At 44.7% G+C, this 24,299-nt stretch overlaps 1 protein-coding gene across 1 annotated transcript in view; it reads right to left on the bottom strand.

Moving 5' to 3' along the window:
- Positions 1–24,299, bottom strand: part of TCF25 (TCF25 ribosome quality control complex subunit) — a 44,158-nt gene that overhangs the window by 15,003 nt on the left and 4,856 nt on the right. Inside the window, 14 exon segments of the mRNA XM_077450478.1 lie at positions 371–461; positions 4,608–4,766; positions 5,575–5,662; positions 8,070–8,229; positions 10,628–10,733; positions 12,236–12,328; positions 12,446–12,539; positions 12,911–13,010; positions 13,509–13,639; positions 13,762–13,844; positions 15,764–15,829; positions 18,612–18,754; positions 19,206–19,277; positions 22,393–22,521. Coding sequence (XP_077306604.1) covers positions 371–461; positions 4,608–4,766; positions 5,575–5,662; positions 8,070–8,229; positions 10,628–10,733; positions 12,236–12,328; positions 12,446–12,539; positions 12,911–13,010; positions 13,509–13,639; positions 13,762–13,844; positions 15,764–15,829; positions 18,612–18,754; positions 19,206–19,277; positions 22,393–22,521 — 1,515 coding nt within the window.

Here is a 24,299-nt window from a genome sequence, read left to right as displayed (position 1 = left end):
GCAAAAGTGAGTGAATATTGAGTATTTTTTCTTTTTTTTTTGTTGGTGGGTTTTTTTTTCCTTGGTTTTTAGTGGTGGTGTGGGGGTGGTGGTATGGTGGTGGTGGGGGTGTGGTGGTGGGTGATATTGAGTATTATCACCTGGAATAGTGACAGCCTGCAAGCCAGAATGAACCAGCTTCATACACTCTCATTGCTCTGCCCCCTAGTGGTGAAGAAGTAGCAGACACAGAAGATCCCAGAACATTTCACATCTTGTGACATTCTGGATATGATGATCTCTGGATTTTTTCCCAGTGCCAAACTCACGGATAAAAACAAAAAGAGTGAGGGAGCCGAGCGCAGGAGACACACAGAGGCCTTTCACTCACCACCGGCAGTGCCGAGCTGGCTCCCTTGATCTCAGACAAGATGACATGACGATGGATGTTCCTGGGGGCGCTCTGATACCGAATCTTCCTCCTGGCAATGGGAAAAGCAGAGAAGTATCAGCCAAGCAATCACAAGTCTTTCATGTTCTCATAGCACCGGGTGATGATGCTATTTCTGGATGAACATGAAGTGTTTCATGTCATCAGTAGGCTTTTGTTCTGGGCTGTTTACATGTTGTCCAGCTTAGTGAGCGGCAGAGAAGGAGGGAGGAGGAGGAAGTCTTCCATTATTATTCTCTAAATAGTTTCAAGCAAAACAGATCGAGTTCCTTTCAGACCGGCCTGACCGTGTCCTGTACCAGACGGACCTCCTCGGGAGGTATAAAGCCAAGACAAGGATGCTCGGGGGGGGGGGGGGGGGGGGGGGGACAACACCTCTGGGTGTGTGTTTGTGAGCACATTATTAGCCGCTATTCCCGTCTACAGTCATTTTTACTTAATTGCTGTTCCATATTTCTTTAATGTAATTTCCTATACAAATGTATCTTTATGTCCAGAATAGGATTTAAATAAATGCTTAAAAGAGAATCTATAGTGTAGTTATAAATGGTATATGCTCATTTCTTATAAAGCGGAGAACTAAAAAATAAAATGTTCAAATTTAGGTCATTTTACTCAGGTAAATATAATATATTATACATGAATATTTCTTATGTACAACTTACAGCCACCAGGTGAAGTTCTACTCAGCAGCTAAAGTCTGAGTTGTTTATGTGCTAATCAGAGACCTGACTGACTCCAGAAAGGGGCATGCCCGCCGCTCCCTTGGCACGCGTCCCCCTGTCAGGACCTGGTGACACTGTGGTGCCCAAAGTGGAAAGTTGTAATTCTGGTGTCCACCAGCGGGTGTCTCCTACCAGCCAGCAGATCACAGTAATTGCCTGATGCCGGCTGCTGGAAGGGTATTTAGTTCCTCCTCTACTCTTGCTTTGGTGTTTTGCTTGATAGCCAGATTTGTGCTTGCCGAGTTATCCCGAGTCTAATGCCTGCCTGATCCTGCTTCTGCCCTGCGTCCTGTACCTTGCCGTCCCATATCTGCTACTCTTCTTCCTGGTCCCAGTCCTAGGTCCCTCTTCCTGGCTGTTCCTTGCACCTTCAGTTTACCCTGTTGCCTCCCATTTGTCTGTCTATATTGTATTACAGTTAGTTTGCTTGTCAGGTTTTCTATCACTTGGTTTATAGTTCATTATATGTTCATGTTTGCTGTGTATTCTCTTTATTGGTGTTTGGATGGATTTTCTTTCATTGTAAATAAATCTTACTCCACACAAAAGGGGAAGCTCCATTTGTCTGTCTCCTCCCTCCTCCGTTGACACATTTGGCCCCTGTTGGGGGGGGGGGGGGGGAGCGGGTATCTGGTTTTGACAGGTTTGCACGCTAACTTCTGGCTAAGTTCGCCATGGCAAACTCAGCAGGAAGTTCGGCTTCCTCCTTCCCCCGCAGCCAGCCCATTCACAGAACGCTGAGCGCATGCGCAGTAGGGAACTGGCTGTGAAGCTGCAAGACTGATTTCCCTCAGTGGAGATGGCGGCGGCAGCGCCTGATAGTCAATTCAAAAATCGACTCGGGTGAGGACATTGTGGGATTCTTGGACAGGTAAGTGTCCTAATATTAAAAGTCAGCAGCTACAGGATGTGTACAGGATTTGTAGCTGCTGACTTAAATTTTTTTCTGATGGAGCCCGGAGCTCCACTGCGAAGCATGCACAGCCTGGTCCCAGTTTCCTGAGTATAGCTACACGGATCAGGTCATTCCCACTTCTGTATGGCTGCATTTGGTATCTCCAATACCTCCATCCCCTATGCTGGCAGAAGAGGGTCACTTGCTTTGCTAGTAGAAAAGACCGCCATTCCCTCTGCTAAGAGAAGAGGGATACCCCCCCCCTTCATCCAGAAACTGCCAAAATATAGAAATTCAGCTTAACCACTTTCAGACCGGACCAATTTGCTGGTCAAAGACCAGACCACTTTTTGCGATTCGGCACTGCGTCGCTTTAACTGACAATTGCGTGGTCGTGCGACGTGGCTCCCAAACAAAATTAACGTCCTTTTTTTCCCACAAATAGAGCTTTCTTTTGGTGGTATTTGATCACCCCTGCGGTTTTTATTTTTTGCGCTATAAACAAAAATAGAGCGATAATTTTGAAAAAAAAACGCATTATTTTTTACTTTTTGTAATAATAAATATCCCCCAAAAATATATAAAAAAACATTTTTTTCCCTCAGTTTAGGCCGATACGTATTCTTCTACATATTTTTGGTAAAAAAAAAAAAATCGCAATAAGCGATTATTGATTGGTTTGCGCAAAAGTTATAGCGTTTACAAAATAGGGATAGTTTTATAGCATTTTTTATTAATAATTTTTTATTATTTTTTTTTTTTACTAGTAATGGCGGCGATCTGCGATTTTTATTGTGACTGCGACATTGTGGGGGACCCATCGGACATTTTTGACACATTTTTGGGACCATTGTCATTTATACAGTAATCACTGCTATATAAATGCAGTGATTCCTGTGTAAATGACACTGGCAGTGAAAGGGTTAACCAGTGGGTGGCAGTGTAGGGGTTAAGTGTTCCTAGTGGTGTGTTACTAACTGTGGGGGGGTTGGGCTTTCATTTAGTGAACACTGATCTCTGCTCCAATCACATGGAGCAGAGATCAGCGTCACTAGTTGCTAGGCAGAATGGAAAAATGTTGTTTATACAGCATTTCCTCCATTCGGCCGCTCCGTGAGACGATCGCGGGGATGCCCGCGGCGATCGAGTCCGCGGGTCCCGCGACCGGACTCACGGGGGTCCCGATGGCACGGCGGCAACGAATATTGGACGTACATGTACGCCAATATGCCTGCCCGTGGAATACTTTGAGGTTTTTCTGTTATAATATTACTTGGCAAGTCTGCATGGCTCATTTACGGCCAGTTTTCTATTTCAAGTTGTTGTACATGTTGTGTTAATTTGCGAATTTTATTGGTTAATACTGTTCTTGACCCATTGTATTTTATGCAACTGTATATTGGTATTTGCATTCCTTGTACCATGTGTATACTTCAATAAAAGACTTTTGGAACAATATGCCTGCCCGTGCCATTCTGTCGACGTACATCGTCGTGCGCTGGTCGGGAAGTGGTTAAAGGGCAACCAGGCTTGGTGTCAGAATGAAAACTAAAGCTGCTTGGTAGCCAGGCTGTATCCTCCAAGCCCATAATATATATATCGTATTTAAACACGCACTTTTTTCCCCTTAAAATCAGGGGAAAATCGTGAGTGCGTGTTATACGCCGATCCGCCGCTGATTGTAAAACGGAGGAGCGAGTGCCGCTGAAATCTATACATAGCCGAGTGTACTTGGCTATCCTCAGGGAGTTCCGCTCAGTCTCACCCTATGATGGACATAAAGGGACTGGGCATGACTGTGTGCGGAGCTATCCGAGCACACTCATTTATGTATGTATATGGCGGTGCTCAGCTCCGCTCACAGTCATGCCCAGTCCCGCCATTAGACCTGTGTTATGTCCATCATAGGACGGGACTGGGCGGGACTACGAGAGGAGCCGAGATACACAGGACCGGCTGTGTATCTCAGCGGCACAATTTTCAAACTGCAGTGACACTGACATGTCACTGCGGCTTAACTGCAGCCTAGGCAAGGCTGAAAATGACACTGAGAAGCATGCAGATGGACGCTGTGCAAGGCTGCATTGATGAGCATTTAAATTTTTTTTTCCTTAAAATTCTCTCCTAAACTTGGGGTGCGTGTTATACGCAGATGAATACGAAATTTATATTATTAATGTATGTGTATATATATATATTATATATTATATATAGATATACTGATGGGCACTGTTGGGGCTGCACTAATAATCAGGACATTGATGATTGGTGCCACGATTATCAGTGTACATGTCCCTTTTCACACTTGCTGGGTACCAGCTCTCCTCTCCTCGCACTGTGACAGAGACAAGGAAAGGAATGGCATTAATTGGAAAGTTTGTTTACATGTGATCAGCTGTGTCCGAAGGACATGGCGATCACAGAGGGCGCCGGATGCGCACCACAGCAGGGGGTGTTCATGAAGGACGTCTCTCAGAACTGGACAACCACCCGGTAGCCATCTTTTGCCTATAGCGCAGTCGGGAAGTGGTAAATACACATTGGTAATCCCGCTTACCTCATCTCGCACTCCTTGACAATGGGTTCGCTGTTGTCCACCATGCGGAGAACTTCCCGCACATTCTCCTCCAGCCAGGACATGACGGAAGGCTCCTTCCACAGGCTGTGACACCGTCCCACATACAGGGAGATCAGCTGGGACAAGGCTGCAGGCTGGCTGCATAAAAATCAAATGGAAAAAAAAAAGTGTCAATAATAAAAATCCAGAACCAGAAAGAAGACAAAGCAGAGCGGACCGTCCATCCAGAAACCAAAAAGGTAATAACCCCTGATGTAGAGAATAGACATGGACACCGGGAATGTTTGCAACTGTAAACTGCCCCCCGGGTGTATAGTACACTACAGGACAACACTAATACAATGACACTGCAAACAGAAACTCGTTATCTTTTTTTTACATTTTTATTTATTTTTATCACAGTGAAGTCATTTCCGGGGTCACTGCAGCGGTTTTGTTCAACAAATCCAAACTCATCACCTGGAAATTCCTGTCATCTAAACAAGACAAATACTAGAGAAGAACGCCGGATCCAGTGCAGAGTGCGGGACACGTCGGCTTTACCGAACTGTAAATGTGGAAATAGATCTGCTGATCGCTGACAAAGACTTTAATATTCAAATAGGTTCCCCATGGCACATTTTTTTTATTTATTGATGCACAAATCACACAGTCCCCGGGGGAAATGAAAACTTTTTTTTTGTAAATTTTGGCATCCCCAGCGTCTCATAACCAGACATGTTTTTTTGTATTAGGAGCGGCAGTCTATGTAGTTTCTGTAGAACAGCTCATCCATGTGGACTGGGATGCAGGGGAAGCCAAGTCTCATATTTGTATGAGTTGGAGCCGCTCGCTATAAAGAGCAGCGGAGGAGGGGCAGCCATACAATAATGTGAGACGGCCCAAATCTTTACTATCCAACAACCACATAAAGTGTTTTATTTATTTATTTTTTTTTTAACTTTACCTTAGTTGGGTAACAGTTCCAAAAAATGGATGAGAAGCCACAATATTATCCGGCTGAACTCCACAGGCATCCAAAAGTGGTAAAAGAACTAAAAAGGAGAAGCAACAGAAAGGAATCAAACTAAAATATTTTATATCACAATCTCAGCAATAATAGAGGCCGGCAAGAGACACCCAGGCCTGAAACTAAGAAGTTACTTTAAATTAGTTGTAAAGGCTCAAAGTTTTTTTACCTTTGTGAATTCTATGCATGAAGGTAAAAAAAAACCCTTCTCTGTGCAGCAACACCCCCCCCCCCCCCCCCATTACCTACCTGAGCCCCTTCTCTCTCCAGCGATGTCCACGGTTCCCTCAGCCATCCAGGACACTCCTCCCGATTGGCTGAGAGAGCAGTGGCGCTATTGGCTCCCGTGGCTGTCACAGTTAGTCATCCAATCGGGGGAGAGAGTGGGAGGGGCCAGGTTGGGGCTCCATGGCTACATGGAGCTCAGACTCACCTTGGGTGACCCCTGTAGCAATCTGCTGGCTGAGGGTCACTCAAAGGGGCGAGGGGCTAGGAGCCCAAGAGGAGGAGGAGCGGGGCTGCTCTGTGCAAAACCAACTGCACAGAGGGGGGGGGGAGTAGAACATGTTTTTTTTTTTTTTTTTAAATAACAGAGCCTTCACAATCACTTTAATACTTACCCGAGCCCCATCTCCATCCAGCGATGTGCACAAGAGTCTCGGGCTGAGCCACTGGTGCAGTGTATGAGTTTCGTATGACACAAATAAGGATCTGAACCATGAAAGAAAGATTTTGAAGACCGCCATCGTTGGGTTCATGACTTCTATTATCACTTTCTATGACATATGCGATCAATATGTAGCAATTAATAGCAGTGAAGAAGAGCCAAACTGGAGATCAGAGAGTGAGTGTGCAGCCAACTTGGAGCATGTATGACACAAATAAGATCTTGAAGACCATCGGCGTTGGGTTTATAACTCTGGAAGACCACTATAAATGGATTTGTGACTTAATAAGATCTTGAAGATCACCATCATTGGGTTCATGACACAAATAAGATCTTGAGGACCACCCCAACTGGGTTCATGGACTCAGTAAGATCTCGAAGACCCCCATCGTTGGGTTTGTGATTTAATAAAATCTTGAAGACGACCATCATTGGGTTCAAGAAAAAAAAAATAAAAAAATAAAAATAAAAACCTTCTCTGTGCAGCAGCCCCCCGTCCCCCCCAGTCCCCCTTAATACTTGCCTGAGCCTCATCTCCATCCAGCAATGTGCACAAGAGCCTCGGCTCTCCAGAGACTCTCACTCTTCATTGGCTGAGGCAGCATTGGGAACCATTGGCTCCTGCTGCTGTCAATAACAACCAGTGAGCCACTAGAGGAGAGAGAGGAGGTGGGGCGGAGCCACGGCTCTGTATGTGAACGGACATGCTCTGGGGGGCACTCAGCAGGGGGGGGAGGGGCTGGGATTGCTGGGGACCCCCAAGAAGAGGAGGATCAGGGCTGCTCTGTCCAAAACCATTACAGAGAAGGCAAGTTAACATGTTTATTTTTTTAAGCCAAGCCTTTAATATCACTTTAGTGGGGGGTGTAAACTTTCCTATTTCTATTAAACATGTTATACTTTTCTGCTCTGTGGAATGGTATTGCACAGAGTGACCCCCAAACCTCCTCTTCGGGGGGCCCCCTGCTGGCGCTCTAGGCTTCTCCTCTTCCCTGTGTGTCACCATAGGACGCAGTTTTGATAGATGCAATTCCACTTGGAAGATGCCAGATACAGATCCGCGGGGAAAGGATGCCGGATACAGATCCGCGGGGAAAGGATGCCGGATACAGATCCGCGGGGAAAGGATGCCGGATACAGATCCGCGGGGAAAGGATGCCGGATACAGATCCGCGGGGAAAGGATGCCGGATACAGATCCGCGGGGAAAGGATGCCGGATACAGATCCGCGGGGAAAGGATGCCGGATACAGATCCGCGGGGAAAGGATGCCGGATACAGATCCGCGGGGAAAGGATGCCGGATAGAGATCCGCGGGGAAAGGATGCCGGATAGAGATCCGCGGGGAAAGGATGCCGGATACAGATCCGCGGGGAAAGGATGCCGGATACAGATCCGCGGGGAAAGGATGCCGGATACAGATCCGCGGGGAAAGGATGCCGGATACAGATCCGCGGGGAAAGGATGCCGGATACAGATCCGCGGGGAAAGGATGCCGGATACAGATCCGCGGGGAAAGGATGCCGGATAGAGATCCGCGGGGAAAGGATGCCGGATAGAGATCCGCGGGGAAAGGATGCCGGATAGAGATCCGCGGGGAAAGGATGCCGGATAGAGATCCGCGGGGAAAGGATGCCGGATACACCCGGGAATATCTCCCCATCCATGAAGTAAGACGACCTCTGAAGCTCCACCTGCAGCTTCTGCTTTCAAGAAAACGTTCTTTACAAACCGGAATCTACATCAAGTAATAGAAGGGCACTTACCTCCGGGGAACATGATCAGCGCTTGCTGTAGGAGATTTGCTGCTCGGCTGGAGGCGCTTTTCTCATCATTCTCCGAGATTTCATCCTGCTGGCTGAACTGCAATAGCGCTAGCGGGACGGAGAATGCGAAGTTCGGGAGCTGAGACAAGTTCCGGTGGGACTAAAAGTATAAATGACAGGCGATCACCGAGTGTTATTGGCCTCTCTGCTATTGGTTATTATATTATTACAAATGTCACTACAAACAATATCTGTCTGTGGGTGGAGACACCTCGAATGTTTCCATCATTCACGGAAGGAAGACGTACGGATATATTCAATGTCGCCTATAGGAGGTTTGGGCACAATGCAATTTAAAAGCGGTCAGCTCCCTCTAGTGGCCACACCCTTACACCTTCTCTGCAGCTCAGCTCAATCCTATTTAATCCAAAACAAAAACTTTTATCTACACCTCCAGGAGAAAAGCCTCGGACAGAACATCAGAATATCCGACGAATGATCGTTCCCCCCCCCCCCCCCATGATAATCTCATATTGGAAATAAAAAACGAAAGTTACAAAACTTCTCGGATGACAGAATACAGCTTGGGAAGTGATATATTGTGCTGTATTGTATTACATTCCATTTTTTCTGAGCATGCGCAGTCTTGGTCTTCCAACACTGTACTGATTAACCACTTGACCTATTGAAGATTTACCCCCCCCCATAATAGGCAATTTTTTGCGGCACTGCGTTACTTAAACTGACAATTGCGCAGCCGTGCCACGCTGTACATAAATTTTGCTTATGTATTTTTTTCCCCATAAATAGAGCTTTCTTTTGATGGTATTTGATCGCCTCTGTGGTTTTTATTTTTTGCGACAAACAAAAAGATCAAAAATTTTGGGGACAAAAACATCCAATAAATTATCATCCAATTTAACATCCAAAAAAAAAAAACACAACATTTCTTCATCAATTTAGGCCAACATGTATTCTGCTACATGTCTTTGGTAAAAAAAAAAAAAAAACAAAAAAAAAAAAAAAACCACACAATAAAAGTGTATATTGATCTACAAACTATGGGATATATTTATGGAATTGTTATTTATTTTTTTATACTAGTAATGGTGCCGATCAGCGACTTATAGTTCACATAATACAAAGGCTTCTGTGAATGGGCAGATGGAGGGGAGGGGGCAGGCACAGCAGTTCCAGTGACTCTCCTCTTGATAGAATTGAGACTGCAATGTTCCGGCGGATAACCTGACACCAACTGACACTTTGGGGGGGAACCAGTGACACTAATGCAGTGATCAGTGCTAAAAAATACGCACTGTCACTGTCCTAATGACACTGGCTGGGAAGGGGTTAAACATCAGGGGCAAATCAAAAGGGTTAAATGTGTGCCTAGCCAGTGTGTGTGTGTACTGTATGTGCTGCTTTTACTAAAGGGATGTGCTTTGCAGGAAAAGACAAATCCATAAGTTGGGGACCTTAGATTGGAAGCTCCTTGAGGGCGTGGACTGATGTGAATGTACAGCACTGTGTAAATTGACGGTGCTATAGAAGTACCATAAATAATAATAATCACATCCCTGCTGATGGAACAGAGCTCTGTATTGGTTGCATATGCAGATTTCCGTCCAGCCTCTCTCCTCACTGAGCAGCGGGTGCCGGCGGACATCCATTGGTTGGCACCCGCTGATCGACTTCTGCTGTCATTAATAGCAGATGCAGTAAGCCAGCAGTGCGCATACCCCATACAATATTGGAACAAACGATTCTTTCAAACTAATTCCCGACTGCCCTATAGCTGATGTACTACTACAGGGCGAACATTCTGTGCAGAATCACATGTATATACAGTGTGTGTATATATATATATATATATATATATATATATATATATATATATATATATATATACACACACACACACACACACACTGTATATACACATGTGATTCTGCACAGAATGTTCGCCCTGTAGTAGTACATCAGCTATAGGGCAGTCGGGAATTAGTTTGAAAGAATCGTTTGTTCCGATATTGTATGAGAACATTTTTCGCGTTTGTCGCTTCGGATAAACTGACGTGATCGGCCCTTGAAAGCCGCCAACTAATGATCAGATTATCGCACGATCGCTCCAAAAGCCGTATTTTTTTTGTCCTATTTTCTCATCGCGTTTACGAAGCAAAAGTCTGTGCAGTAGAAAGTTCCTTGGAAAGAGGCTGCACTTTCCTTAAAAGGTTCTGCAAAAGACTATTTTCTGGGTGCAAGAGAGAATAGGAAATACAAATAAATAATAACAAAAAACAGATGCAGGAAAACTAGATTGAATTTCTGAAGCTTGGATATTGCTCGGAGTGATTCTGTTGGAGTTCCTCCTTAGAATACACTTCACCAGGTAGAAAATAGAACCCAGATTCCTGTTTTGGAGTCATGGATGTATTTCCCCCGCACTGCCTCATTAATCACGGTTTACACTTCACTCATCCTCCTTTCCACCACATTAGCTTCCTGCTGTGTCCCCGGCATGGTGATAAGGAGGCCAGCCAGTGTGGGGTCAGCCTCACCTCCCATTCCTCGTACATCCTGCTGAGGAACATGTACTCCCGCGCACGCAGAGACAGGTAATCGATGAGAAGCAGCATACACAGGGGGTCATCGTCCGGGTCCAGACTGCAAACAGACAGACAACATCAGGAACCGGATTAAACACACACCGATAAACCTGACCAAACAAAGCCGATCGATAGGCCAAATCCCATTCTGCAGAGTTGTGTAGAAGAACGCAGAGTTCTAACTAAACTTCTACCTACATTAATGCTTTAACCACTTCCATACCAAAATTCCGGAACTCCTCTCCTACATGTAAAAAAATCATTTTTTTGCTTGAAAATGACTCCCCAAACACACACATAATTATATATATATATTTTTAGCTAAGACCCTAGGGAATAAAATGGCGGTCATTGCAATTTTTTTATGTCACACTGTATTTGCGCAGAAATTTTTCAAAACGTGATTTTTTTTTTTGTAAAAATAAATAAATACAAATTTTATGAATTAAAAAAAACAAAAAAATAAAAAATAAAAAACACCAGTAAAGTTAGCCCAGTTTTATTGTATAATGTGAAAGATGATGTTACGCCGAGTAAATAGATACCCAATATTTCACACTTTAAAATTGCGCACACTTGTGGAATTGTGCCAAACTTCGGTTCTTAAAAATCTCCATAGGCAACGCTTTACATTTTTTTTAATAGGTTAATCGTTTAGAGCAGTGTTTCTCAACTCCAGTCCTCAAGGCGCCCCAACGGGTCATGTTTTCAGGCCTTCCATTATTTTGCACAGGTGATGTGATCAGTTTCACTGCCTTAGTAATTCCCGCAGCCGTTTCATCTGAGGGAAATCCTGAAAACATGACCTGTTGGGGCGCCTTGAGGACTAAGGTTGGGAAACACTGGTTTAGAGTTACAGAGGAGGTCTAGTGCTAGAATTATTGCTCTCGCTCTAATGAGCACAGCGATGCCTCACATGTGTGTTTTGAATGCCGTTTACATATGGGTTTCCTCTGATTGCCTGGGCTTGTCTGCTTCTGGAACCAAAGTGGTTGCCCAGTAAAGTTTCATGAATCTTTATGGGTTGTCCCATTCACCTGAGCAATAGTGAGTTCACATAATACAAAGGCTTCTGTGAATGGGCAGAAGGAGGGGGGGGGGGGCAGGCAGTTCCAGTGACTGAGACCACATTGGAGTGTTGGGAGTTATCCTCCTGGAGCACAATAAACCTGCCAGATGAAAATAATAGAGATAAGTCTAGGAGGCAGCAGGCACCTCATTAGACCTAACGCTATGCCTGAAGAAAGTAGCTGAATTTCTGAAATTCACCTTTAACCAATATATAAATGGTCGGCCCCTCTCCAAAGCGAGGATTGACCAGACCGGTACAAAAATCGGATCAAATAGCCACTGTCCCCCTCAGATATGCCACGCCAGGGAGACACCTCCAGCTTTTTCCTCTTGCCACCAGCCTAGCAACATAAAAGGCTCCAGTGGCTCGGGTGCACATGTATGAAACCAGAGAACTCCTCAGATGACAGCATGCCTAACCAGTCATGACTCAGGGTCTATGGCCTCCTGTACCCCGATAAGAAGAGCCGTCTATGAGGGCGCACTCACCTGAGGATAAGTTTACAGAACTCCAGGGCAGTTCTTGGACAGCCTCTCTTCTCCAGGAACAACATGTGTTTGAAAAGAGCCAAGTAAAACCCTCTGTGGAAAGCAGAACATCAGACTCAGGTCACGTGACTCCTTTAGTATTCAAAAGTGCAATTATTAAAAAATAGTTAATCTCCAAAGAGAATATACAATCCGGTGACGGTAACAGACCTGTTCTCCGGTCGGCGGTAGTCCAGTCTGCAGCTCCCACTGGTAAGGCTAAACACGGGGTGAAATGCACACTCCAGGCTGTAGAGGGCTCTCTCTGCAAAAAAAAAAAATAAAAAATTATATATATATATATATATATATATATATATATATATATATATATATATATATATATATATATATATATATATATATATATATATATATATATATATATTTTCATTTGCTGGATGCCATTGTATTATAATGACCCCCATAAAGAGATTACAACCACAGGGAGGTTTGCTGGTGATGGTTCATCTATATCATCACTTTGGAGTGCAGCAAAAAACGAGGGACGTCAGGAGATAAGATGCACCACTGACATAACACGCCTCAAACAGGCAATCAGATCTGCCTGGAGTGCACCAGGAATTGCCCATCATTACAACACACACAGGAAACACAGCAAGAGCAGCACCTTACCAATCAGATCTCTGGCCATTTCCTGGTCTTCTTGGAGGCGACAGACATCACTGAGCTGCAGCAAGGAGTCCACATGGTACGCGTTCATCTGCAGGAGGAGCTAATCCAGAAACAGAACAAATACGATCAATAACCGATCCTGTGCGCCAAGGAACAAATACGATCAATAACTGGTCCTGTGCACCAAGGAACCTTCCTGCAATATAGTTTCTTCTGGGTTTTCTGGATGCATTAACCACTTCACCTCTGGAAGGTTTAACCCCCTTCATGACCGGGCATTTTTTGTGATACTGCACTGCGTTCTTTTAACTTTGTAAACCTTTCAGAGGTGAAGGGGTTAATGGCAGGCCTGTGGTGTGTTTTGGAGCCAGTCGTCTTTACTCAGCATTACTACAGTAGCCAACAATGCACCCCCCCCTTCCCCCGACAGTGTACCACATTGCACAGGACATGCGTTTTGGATAAAACTTTGTATGAAAGATAAATGGGCTGCCTTATTGCTGCACACAGACATTTCCTCTTTAGTGTTGCTCATCAGTGCAAGCTCTGGAAACTCTATCATTCTGTGAAGTACGGCTCCCACCAGCCGCTCACTCACCACAATGTTATTGGGATCCATGGACTCCACCGCATCCAGGAACTTAAACTGGACTTGCTGGTAATCTCTCTGGTGCTCGAATGTGAAATACTGGACCCCTCGTTTGGTCTCTAGAAGGCTCATAGCGATGCCTGGGAGGGGGAAGGTGAGATCAGAGTGCTGCATCTTTCATGATAAAGGGATTATTCCTTCTATGGCAACACAGAAAGTAATACTAAAGAGGACCTGTATATAGCAAAAGGACTCATCTCACCTGTCTTACTGTATCTTGGCCAAGTGCTCTTAGGAGACGTCAGCCAAGTGCTCCTGGGATGAGGGCGCTGTCTCTGCCGCAGCCTGAAAATTGGCAAAAATACAAAAAAGAAAAACAAACAAAGTCATTTAATGTACACAGCAACCAATTACATGACTGGACCAAGGAGGGAGAGGGAGAGATAAAGAAAAATCTGGGAGGAGGCTCTAACCCTCTAACCACTTCCAGTCCAGACCGATTCTGACATTCTTCTCCTACATAATTATATTGATAGAAAACAACTTATAATGCTTGAGGAGTTCTAATATATATATAAAAAGTATAATATTTTATATACACACACTTTTTTTTTTTTTTAAGCAGAATCCTTAGAGAATAAAATGGTGGGTGTTGCATATTTTTTATGTTACATAATATTTGTGCAGTGGGTTTTCAAAAGCAATTTTTAGGGAAAAAAAACAAACACACTTTTAAAAAATGTATTTTATTTTTTATTTTTTTGTGCATTCAAAAACACACACACACACACACACACAAATGTTTGGTAAAATATAAAAGATGATGTTACGCCAAGTAGATAGATACCAAACACGTCACGCTTTAAAATTGTGTCCATTTGTGGAACAGCAACTAAAAATCTCTACTGGCAATTTTAAAAGCCTTTACGGGTTCCATGTTTAAAGATGCACAGGAGGTCGAGCGCTAGAATTCTTGCTCTGACATTCGCGACAATACCTCACGTGTGACGTAAATGCTGTTTACATATATGTGGCGGAGGGTCAGGGGCACGTTAAATTTTTTATTTTTTTTTGTTTTTTAACACTTGCACTTTTAAGTTTTGTTTTTTTATCAACTTTATTGCTACTTACAAAATATGAACAACATTCCTTATATTAGCATGGGCTGCGACAGGCCCTATTTATGGAGATATCTCTCCTCTAGGGTCCAGTCAGACACACATTGATCTGATTGGTTGCTTTAATGGCCGTTAACGAACAGGTAAACAAAGAACCGAAAACAGAAGTGATGACATCCTCATCGTTTCTGGTTTCTGACATCACACTGTAGGAGGAACAACGTCCGTTCTTCTCACTGTGTGCCGAGAGCCAGAAGTCACTGGTTATATCCTTACTGAGCCCCCCATCACACGGGAGAGCCCGGTAAAGATGGCAGCAGGAGGGGGTGGGAGCTCCTTCCACCACCTGTAAAAGTAATCCAGCAGCTCTTTAGCTAGTAGGATTACTTATTAGGTTTGTATGAAATCGTCAGCCCTAAAAATTCATTTATTGGCAGTTTCTGATGACAGATATCACCCCCCCCCCCCCGAGGACATTCTATATACATATGACGAATGGTAAATGTAAAAGATGGTAAAAAGTATGGTAAAAGTATGGTAAAAGAGTAACTACAAGTTTAATGAAACCCCCCCCCCCTTACATTGCAGGGAATAAACCCCTCCCCTTCTGGGTGATCTCTGTACATTGCAGGGAATAAACCCCTCCCCCTCTGGGTGATCTCTGTACATTGCAGGGAATAAACCCCTCCCCCTCTGGGTGATCTCTGTACATTGCAGGGAATAAACCCCTCCCCCCTCTGGGTGATCTCTGTACATTGCAGGGAATAAACCCCTCCCCCCTCTGGGTGATCTCTGTACATTGCGGGAATAAACCCCTCCCCCCTCTGGGTGATCTCTGTACATTGCAGGGAATACTGTATACCATCTGTGTACAGAGCGCCTCCAGGTGGCCATATTGTATTTTACAGAAAAATTTGAGCAACTGCAGACTGAAAAGGAAAGGGAATTTCTAATAACATTCAAATACAATATGACTTGTGTAGCGATTGAATATATGATGTTATTTTTTAATTTGCTACTTTATTTTTTCCCCATGAAAGCTTCGCTTTATAGGTAAAGTGTACAGATCAGTATTTGACCTTTTAATTACAGAATTTACTGAAAAGTTAAACATTTTGAAATAAATAACATTTCCTTTCATCTCACCTCTGATCTCCCATCACGGCCCGGGAGCCGAAATATTTTTTCAGTTCAGTCTCCGGGTTCAAATTTCTGTGATAAAAAAACAAAACAAAACAAAAAAATAAAAAAAAAATAAAAACACCACACACGTTAGAAAAGTGTTCACCTCATCAGTACTAATATAGGAGGGAATATATTCAGTTCACATCACACACACTATATATATATATATATATATATATATATATATATATATATATATATATACACACACACACACACACACACACACACACATCTATATTTGGACACCGGCACAATTCTCATACTTTCGGCTCTATATGCCACCAGAATAAGAGGATGAAACAGTCCAAATGCATTTGAAGTGAAGAATTGCAGATTTAATTCAAGGGGTTGAACATAAATATTGAGTACAAATTTTAGGAACTGCAACCATTTTTATACACAGCCCCTCCCCCCATTTGCAGGGGCTCAAATATAATTGGACAAATATAATGAATAAAATGTTTATTTTTAATATTTTGTTGAATCCTTTGCTGGCAATGACTGAAGTCTGGAGCCCATGGGCATCACCCGGCTTTCCTCCTTTCTGATGCTTTGCTCGGCTCTACCTGCAGCCGTCTTCAGTTCTTTGTTTTTGGCTCTTTCTGCCTTTTTTGTTTTGCCTTCAGCAAGTGAAATCCTCAGTTGGAATGAGATCAGGTGATGGACTTTGCCATTGCAGAATATTCCACTTTTCCTTCAGAAGCTCCTGGGTTCCTTTTGAAGTGTGTTTTGGATCATTGTCCATCTGTACTGTGAAGCGCCGTCCAATCATTGGCTGAATCTGGGCTGACAGTATATCTCTAAACACCGCAGAATTCATCCAGATGCTTCTGTCACATCATCAATAACCACCAATGACCCAGTGCCACTGGAAGCCATGCATGCCAGTCATTTTGGGTACAGATTAATCTTAGTTTCATTCATCCAAAAAAATGCTTTTCCGCAACTGCTCTGGCTTTTTTAGATTTTTTGGCAAAGTCTAATCTGGCTTGTCTATTCTTCAGGCTTATAAATGGTTTGCACCTTGTGGTGAACCCTTTGTATTTGCTCTCATGAAGTCTTCTCTTGATTGTAGACTTTGACAATGATAGGCCCACCTCCCTGGAGAGTGCCCTTCACTTGTCTCCACCTCCCTGGACAGTGTCCTTCTTCCCTTGTCTCCACCTCCCCGGACAGTGTCCTTCTTCCCTTGTCTCCACCTCCCCGGACAGTGTCCTTCTTCCCTTGTCTCCACCTCCCCGGACAGTGTCCTTCTTCCCTTGTCTCCACCTCCCCGGACAGTGTCCTTCTTCCCTTGTCTCCACCTCCCTGGACAGTGTCCTTCTTCCCTTGTGTCCACCTCCCTGGACAGTGTCCTTCTTCCCTTGTGTCCACCTCCCTGGAGTGTCCTTCTTCCCTTGTCTCCACCTCCCCGGAGTGTCCTTCTTCCCTTGTCTCCACCTCCCTGGAGTGTCCTTCTTCCCTTGTCTCCACCTCCCCGGAGTGTCCTTCTTCCCTTGTCTCCACCTCCCTGGACAGTGTCCTTCTTCCCTTGTGTCCACCTCCCTGGACAGTGTCCTTCTTCCCTTGTGTCCACCTCCCTGGACAGTGTCCTTCTTCCCTTGTGTCCACCTCCCTGGACAGTGTCCTTCTTCCCTTGTGTCCACCTCCCTGGAGTGTCCTTCTTCCCTTGTGTCCACCTCCCCGGAGTGTCCTTCTTCCCTTGTCTCCACCTCCCTGGAGTGTCCTTCTTCCCTTGTCTCCACCTCCCCGGAGTGTCCTTCTTCCCTTGTCTCCACCTCCCTGGACAGTGTCCCTCACTTGTCTGGATGTTGTGAATGGGTTTTTCTTTACCATAGAGAGGATCCTGCGATCATCCACCACTGTTATCTTCCATGGAATGTCCAGGCCTTTTTAGGTTGCTGAGCTCACCAGTGCGCTCTTCTTTACTTGGAATGTACTAAACTGTTGATCTGGCCACTCCTAATGTTGCTGCTATCTATCTGATGGATTTGTTTAATTTTTGAAGCCTTACAATGGCCTGTATGACTTGCATGGACAGCTCCTTTGAATGCATGATGTAGGTTCCCAGCAATAGATTCCAAATACAAATACCACACTTAGAATCAACTCCACACCTTTTATCTGCTTAATTGATGAAGAAATAATGAAGGAGTAGCTCACATCATGAAACAGCTTTTCATTCAATTGTCCAAATACTTTTGGCGCCTTGGAAAAAAAAATAAAAAATAAAAAAAATAAATAAAAAAAAAGGGGGGGGGGGGGGGTTGCTATTCTTAAAAGCTGTAATTCCTAAACCCTTCCTCCGATTTGGATGCACCTACCCTCAAATTAAACCTGAGAGTGTGACCTTTCACCCCATATCCATTATAGAACTAGAGCTTGAATATGTTTTGGTAAATATCTGAAAAATACTAAAATGGTTCCTGTGTCCAAATATATGTGGACCTAACTGTACATCACCGATATACAACACCTACTGTATATACATGAGCTACTCTATATACATCACCTAATTACAAGGGGAAACCTAATTCACAGGAAAGCAGACCATGAGGTCCATTACTGCAGGGGATCTCAAGATATTAGACTGAATTGTCTGCACCCCATAAACAGAAATACATCCCCCAATTTGCTGCATTGTGTGCAGATCTGTCAGACTGTACAGGCGGGGGGGGAACTACAATCCAAGACAACCTCTCCCCCGGATCTTCAGCAAGTATAGACTAACAGGTCCCCATCAGCTGCAGCACTGCGGGTGTCTGTAGAGGACATCGATGGGTTAGGTTGGGTGTTGGTCCTCTACCTGTGCTCCACATATAGTAAGGGGCGGCTGTCGGTGTTCCCGGTGCTCTGTCCCTGGAAGGCGACGCCATTGCTGCTCTCGATTCTCTCCAGGATGCTGTCAATGTCCCCCAGCTCATCCTTTCTCTCTGCGCTGCCATCTAGCTGTGGAGGGAGAAACAGAAATAAAAATTGTCAAAAACTGCGGGGATTTTATGTTTACAGGATTGGCTGATTTATGGACATTCCTCTGTGTGAAGGGATCCAGCTGTGTACTGCAGTCCCAGGCTCCCTGGAGGAATGGGAGAGCCCAGGAACCCCCGAGGGTAGCGGTTCTCTGTACCATAAAAGCGATCCGGCAGCTGTAGAACCACCCGGATTGTTTCTACTGGACAGCTGATTGCCGGCTGTATAAAACAGCCGGCAATCAGCAGCTGAAGCTGAGATCTTGTAATGACCGGTTGCTGATGGGATGTTGACATACAAACGGCAGTCAGCAGGGAAATAATAAGTCCCTTCCATTTCTTCTCCTTCATTCTTATTTGTCCCCACAGGAGGTTCAAAAAACAAGTCCCTGGCCAGGGGCACCTGTCTTGTACATACCTGACCTACCTACCTGATTGTCTGCTGGTGTCTTTTTAGATTTCCTCTTCTTTTTCTTCTTCTTTGTTTTGTTCAGTGTTGCAGCCTGGAGAGAAGAAGAGGGACATAAATTAATGGCCTGCAGCAAAGTGAGCGCTGCAGGGAAGCGGTACAGTCACAGGCATCCAAATAAGACCATTGTGTGTGCTGATGAAGTCCAGTGGAATTCTGCCCCGGGATTTCCCAATAGAAGGCTCATGTTAGAAATGATCAACAATTGGAATTATATATAGCTATTATAACCTCTTCATGAGTCCCCATGAAGCTGAAAGAGAAAAGCGTTGACCCATGAGGAGCTTACACGTGTATTCAAAATCTGGCAATTCGGAGTGTAGTGCATGATACTGTATTTTTCATGATCCCTACTTCCCTATATTTTATTTTACCATAGGTTAAAAATGATTTAAAAACAGTATCACAGCAAGTACATATAGTACAGTCCTTATGGATACAGTAAATATGATGTAGTTGCCAACATGTTTTCGCCCTCAATCTGGGCTTCTTCAGGGGGTGCTGTCCACTTAGACCATAAGCCTTCCCAGGATCTATGACAAATTGTATAAAAGCTGCACTCAATGGAGGTTCAAGGGTTCTACAAACGCCACCACAAGCCAAAGACTGCAGGTGACCATAGGAGGCAATTAAGGACCAAAAAATAAAATTTGCAGAAACATCAAACGCCACAGGGACTCAAAATTTCCAGGACAGCCCACTCGTATAAAGAACTGAAGTCCTCTAACGTATGAGGAACCACAAGGCACATAGGTTACAGGACTTCAGTTCTTAATAAGAGTGGCCTGTCCTGGAAATTTTGAGTCCCTGTGATGTTTTACGTTTCTGCAAATTTAATTTTTTGGTCCTCAATTGTCTTTTATGCACTAGATCCTGGGAAGGCTTATGCTCCAAGTGAACAGCATTCCCTGAAGAAGCCCAGATTGAGGGCGAAACATGTTGGGAACTACATCATATTTACTATATCCATAAGGACCGTACTATATGTACTTGCTGTGATACTGTTTTTTTTTTTTTTTATACATAACTTTTAAACTTATGTTAAAAAAAAAAATATATATATATATATATATATATATATATATATATATTTTTAAATACTTTTCGTGGCTCTATTTTCCTAGTATATGGTACTTAGGTTTTATATTAATTCTATATCAATTTTTGTATAGCATCACTAGCAGACCAGTTCATGCTACCACTGTGACATTTTATATATATTTATTTATTATATTTTGACACCTTAATATACGTAGTATACTTTAATATATTTTTCTCACGGTTAGTTTACCAGGTATCACTTTTAGTCTCCACTTAAAGTTTTACAGGAATTTATTTGCACGTGCACCTTAATAATTGCATATTGCCATAGAGATAAATATAGCATGAAAGTTATAGGTTTTGCCATATCGTGATCTGTTGCTATTGTTGTGCACTTTGAGTTTATTGTATTTTTATTTAATTTTTAATTTTGGGTTTTTGAACCAGCACGCTGGAAAATATATATTATACATATTTTGGCCCAAAATCAATTAGCACTTTAAGAATTATATATTCTCACACATGTGAAAATTGACCAACACAACATAGCACACTTTTATTCACATTTTATATATTAACACACTACTAGTCCCCACATATAGGTATAAGCGCCACATCTATTATCTCCCTTTGTTTTTTCCTAGTATACGCACCTTAAAAATCCCATAACTTACTCGAATACTTTTCCAATTTAGGGATGTGGTGCTAATCTCAGTTGTTTCGAAAAAATACTTCCTTATATGCACAGGAAACATGAAGTTGTTTTTTTTTTTTAAACAAGCTCAATTCTTGGGAATGTTTTTAATTTTAATAAAATGTATATTTTTGTTTTCTACTGTTTGTTGTGCTCCTTGTGAGGCCAGTAAAGATTCCTTTTCTAGCTGTAATTCTCTAAATCTATAATCAGAGATACCAATGTCACCTTCTGCAGCATCTTCATTTACACTCTGCCTACCTGTGCATGCGCAGCGTATGATATGTTCGAGGCGTGCCTCTGGTGACAGCCGTCACTGTTGCTCGTATGTCAGACGATGATGCCGAGTGTCACAGCTGGTTATCTATGCAGTGGCAATAAAGATGGCCCCGCCTTCGGTGGGTAGGAGGGATTAGTTCCGTATCAGCCATGTTATCCCCCTCCCCCTGTCTGTGCCACTGAACACCACAGGGACCCCCAGAAATCTCCCCATGGAACTGGCTGGGAAAGCAACACTTCCAGGTGTGTTGATCTGTTTATATGTGATTGGACACAGCTGATCACATGGTAAAGGGTCGCTGTGATTGGCCCTTTACCTCGACCTCTGATCAGCTGTATCCAAAGGACAGAGCGCGCCTCAGGGGCCACGTGGGAGGCGGGATTCTGGGAGAATGTCCATGGATGCCCTCCTAGAATCGGAAGCCTGTGCTGCAGCCGTCTTCTGGCTATAGGGAGGGCGGAGTCAGCAGCTACAAATCCTCAGTGTGTCTGCTGACTTCTAATGAAGGGACACTTACCTGTCCGAGGATCCAGCGCTCTCCTCATTCCACACGGTTCTTTACCGGTCCTCGGGGGCCGCCATGTTTAGTGTGGGAAGCTGCCCACGACTCGTTGTGGCTTCACAGCCGGCTCCCCAATGCGCATGCACAAGCCACACTGCACTTTGTGAATAGTCCCACAGCCTCCTAGGACCTGTGATGTGTCCCAGAAGGTGCCCCCTGCCCCCGTCCCCCCAAAAAGAAAACAGAAAGGGGGGGCATATAAAGTGGAATTTCCCCCTTTAGGGGATTTACTAAAACTGGAGCACTCAGAATGTGGTGCAGCTCTGCATGGCAGCCAATCAGCTTCCAACTTCAGCTTCATCAATGAAGCTTTGACAATAAATCCTGGAATCCGATTGGTTGCTATACACAGATTCTGCACTCTCCAGTTTTCGTAAATCTCCCCCCAGTGTGTTCCTGTGTGGCGGGGGCTGGGTGCCCCCTCTGGAGGCCTCGCTGGTCTGGGGACCTCTATACTGGCTGCACGCGGCCTTCCATCCAATCCTCCAATGGAAGAGGCGGCTCCGGAGATACACACACACTAGGAGGCTCCACCCATACGTGTAATACAACTTGTGATTGGACGTCCATACCTGGGAGGAGATGCTCCGCCCATTTTCCTGGGCCTCCTCTCCGTCCGCCTCCTCTTCATCTGTCAGTCTGGATGGAGCTGGTGGGGCAGATTCCGGCTCACTGCGATGCTCTTCATCCGGATCGGTGATCTGCAACGAAATGACAGATAATGGAGCGTGTGCTTAACGGAGGGGCGGGGCCAGGCTCACCCCTAGACTCTGCAGGGGGCGGGGCCAGGCTGACCACTAGACTCCGCAGGGGGCGGGTCTATGAGGGGCACAAAGGAGACTTCCCCCTATATAGTGTTCACACAAAATCTGTTCCTCCATCATCAGGGGGAAGAGTCACCTCATACAATTATTATTATTAAAAACTGCAGAAAGTCACATAGATCCCGCCTCCTTTCCTGGCTAGAGAACATCCAACTTCATCTAGCTCTTTCCTCCCCAGACTTACTGTCCCTGGCCCATCCCTTTTATTTGTAGGGTGTCAGTTCTTTCAATCATGGAGAATCACATGTGGGCGTTATCTATGCAACTACAACCTGCCTAGGACTGCCCACTCCAGACTGACACCCGCCCATCACGGCATTTTGATATTTACATAACCCCTCCCACTGGACTGAGGGCTCTATAGAGGAGTACTGAGGCCGGGGGGAGGGGCTGTGATGTTATCAGGAAGTGATGTGCAGCCCCTCCCCCCACCCATGATCTGCCTGCATTGCATAGAGAAGCACCGAGACTAGTGATGGGAAGTCCGGATCTATAAAGTGAATCGGTTCATTACAAACTATTCACTGAAATGAATCGGGTCACTCGCTGAGTCTCCTGACAAGCATAGAACTGAAGCTCCGACTCAACCATATTAAATGATTAGAATCAGAAGAGGATTCACACAGAAGGTTGGCAGCTCCTCCTCCAGACATTTAGTTGTATTTAGTTGATTGGCGCAAATCTATGTCAGACCACAACTTGTCAGATGAGCTCGGTGTCATGAATTTTGGTGACACAAACAGGTGTGTTAGGCTGTGCGATCCCTGCGATTCCACTGCGGGTTCCCGCATCGCACGCCAGTTCACACTGCTATATGCAGCCTGCCGGGGAGTGTCATACAATGTTAGCGACACGCCCATTTCAGCCCCCATGTCACACTGCCAACTGTAAGTTCGGACATCAATCAGATTGTAGAGGTGTAAACACCGATGCGTTCCGATTCTGGTGCAGACCAAAAAAGTTGCTGTGCGAGTTTAGTCCGCATGCGACACGATTTCAGCCTGCACTATCTGTATGGCTGACATCGCATCGCAGACCTCACATGCGATTCTGCACCACACAGCAGTGTGAAGCGGCCCTGAGCCCGGGTTTCCACAAATCTGATGGAGAGAAGTGATAACTGTGAAGTCGGCCCATCAGAATGCAGTTCACATGCAGAAAACCGGCTTTTCATTTAGGCTCCGCCTCCACTTGTGCGACTTGTCCTGCGACTTGGGACTGCAACGTTGCATGACAAGTCGTACCCGATGATTTCCAATTAGAACCGTTCATATCTGTGCCACTTCAAAGTAGTCCCTGCACTACGCTGGTCCCACTTTGCTGTGATTGAGGTCCATAAGCCTCCAGAACACACAGGCGTTGCTTCAAGTCGCTGCAAATTAGTGGCAAAAAATTGCAGCAGAATCCCAACGCAGCCTGAAAGATGCACGATTCTGCTGCAGTTTTGATGCGACTTGAAGCAACGCCTGTGTGTTCTGGAGGTCTGTGCACCTCAAGTCACATCAAAGTAGTGCAGGGAGTACTATGAAGTCGCACAGATATGAACGGTACTCATTGGAAATCATGCGGAGTACGGACTTCTCATGCGACTTTGCAGTCCCAAGTCGCAGGACAAGTTGCATGAGTGTAAAAGGGCCTCAGGCTGTCCGTACCAC

This window comes from Lithobates pipiens, unplaced genomic scaffold (assembly GCF_037356315.1).
Source record: "Lithobates pipiens isolate NorthernLeopardFrog02 unplaced genomic scaffold, aLitPip1_a1.2 Scaffold_10, whole genome shotgun sequence".
In the NCBI taxonomy this organism is placed as follows: Eukaryota; Metazoa; Chordata; class Amphibia; order Anura; family Ranidae; genus Lithobates; species Lithobates pipiens.
The sequence above is the reverse complement of the archived record's forward strand: the minus strand, read 5'-3'. Positions and strand labels throughout refer to the sequence as shown.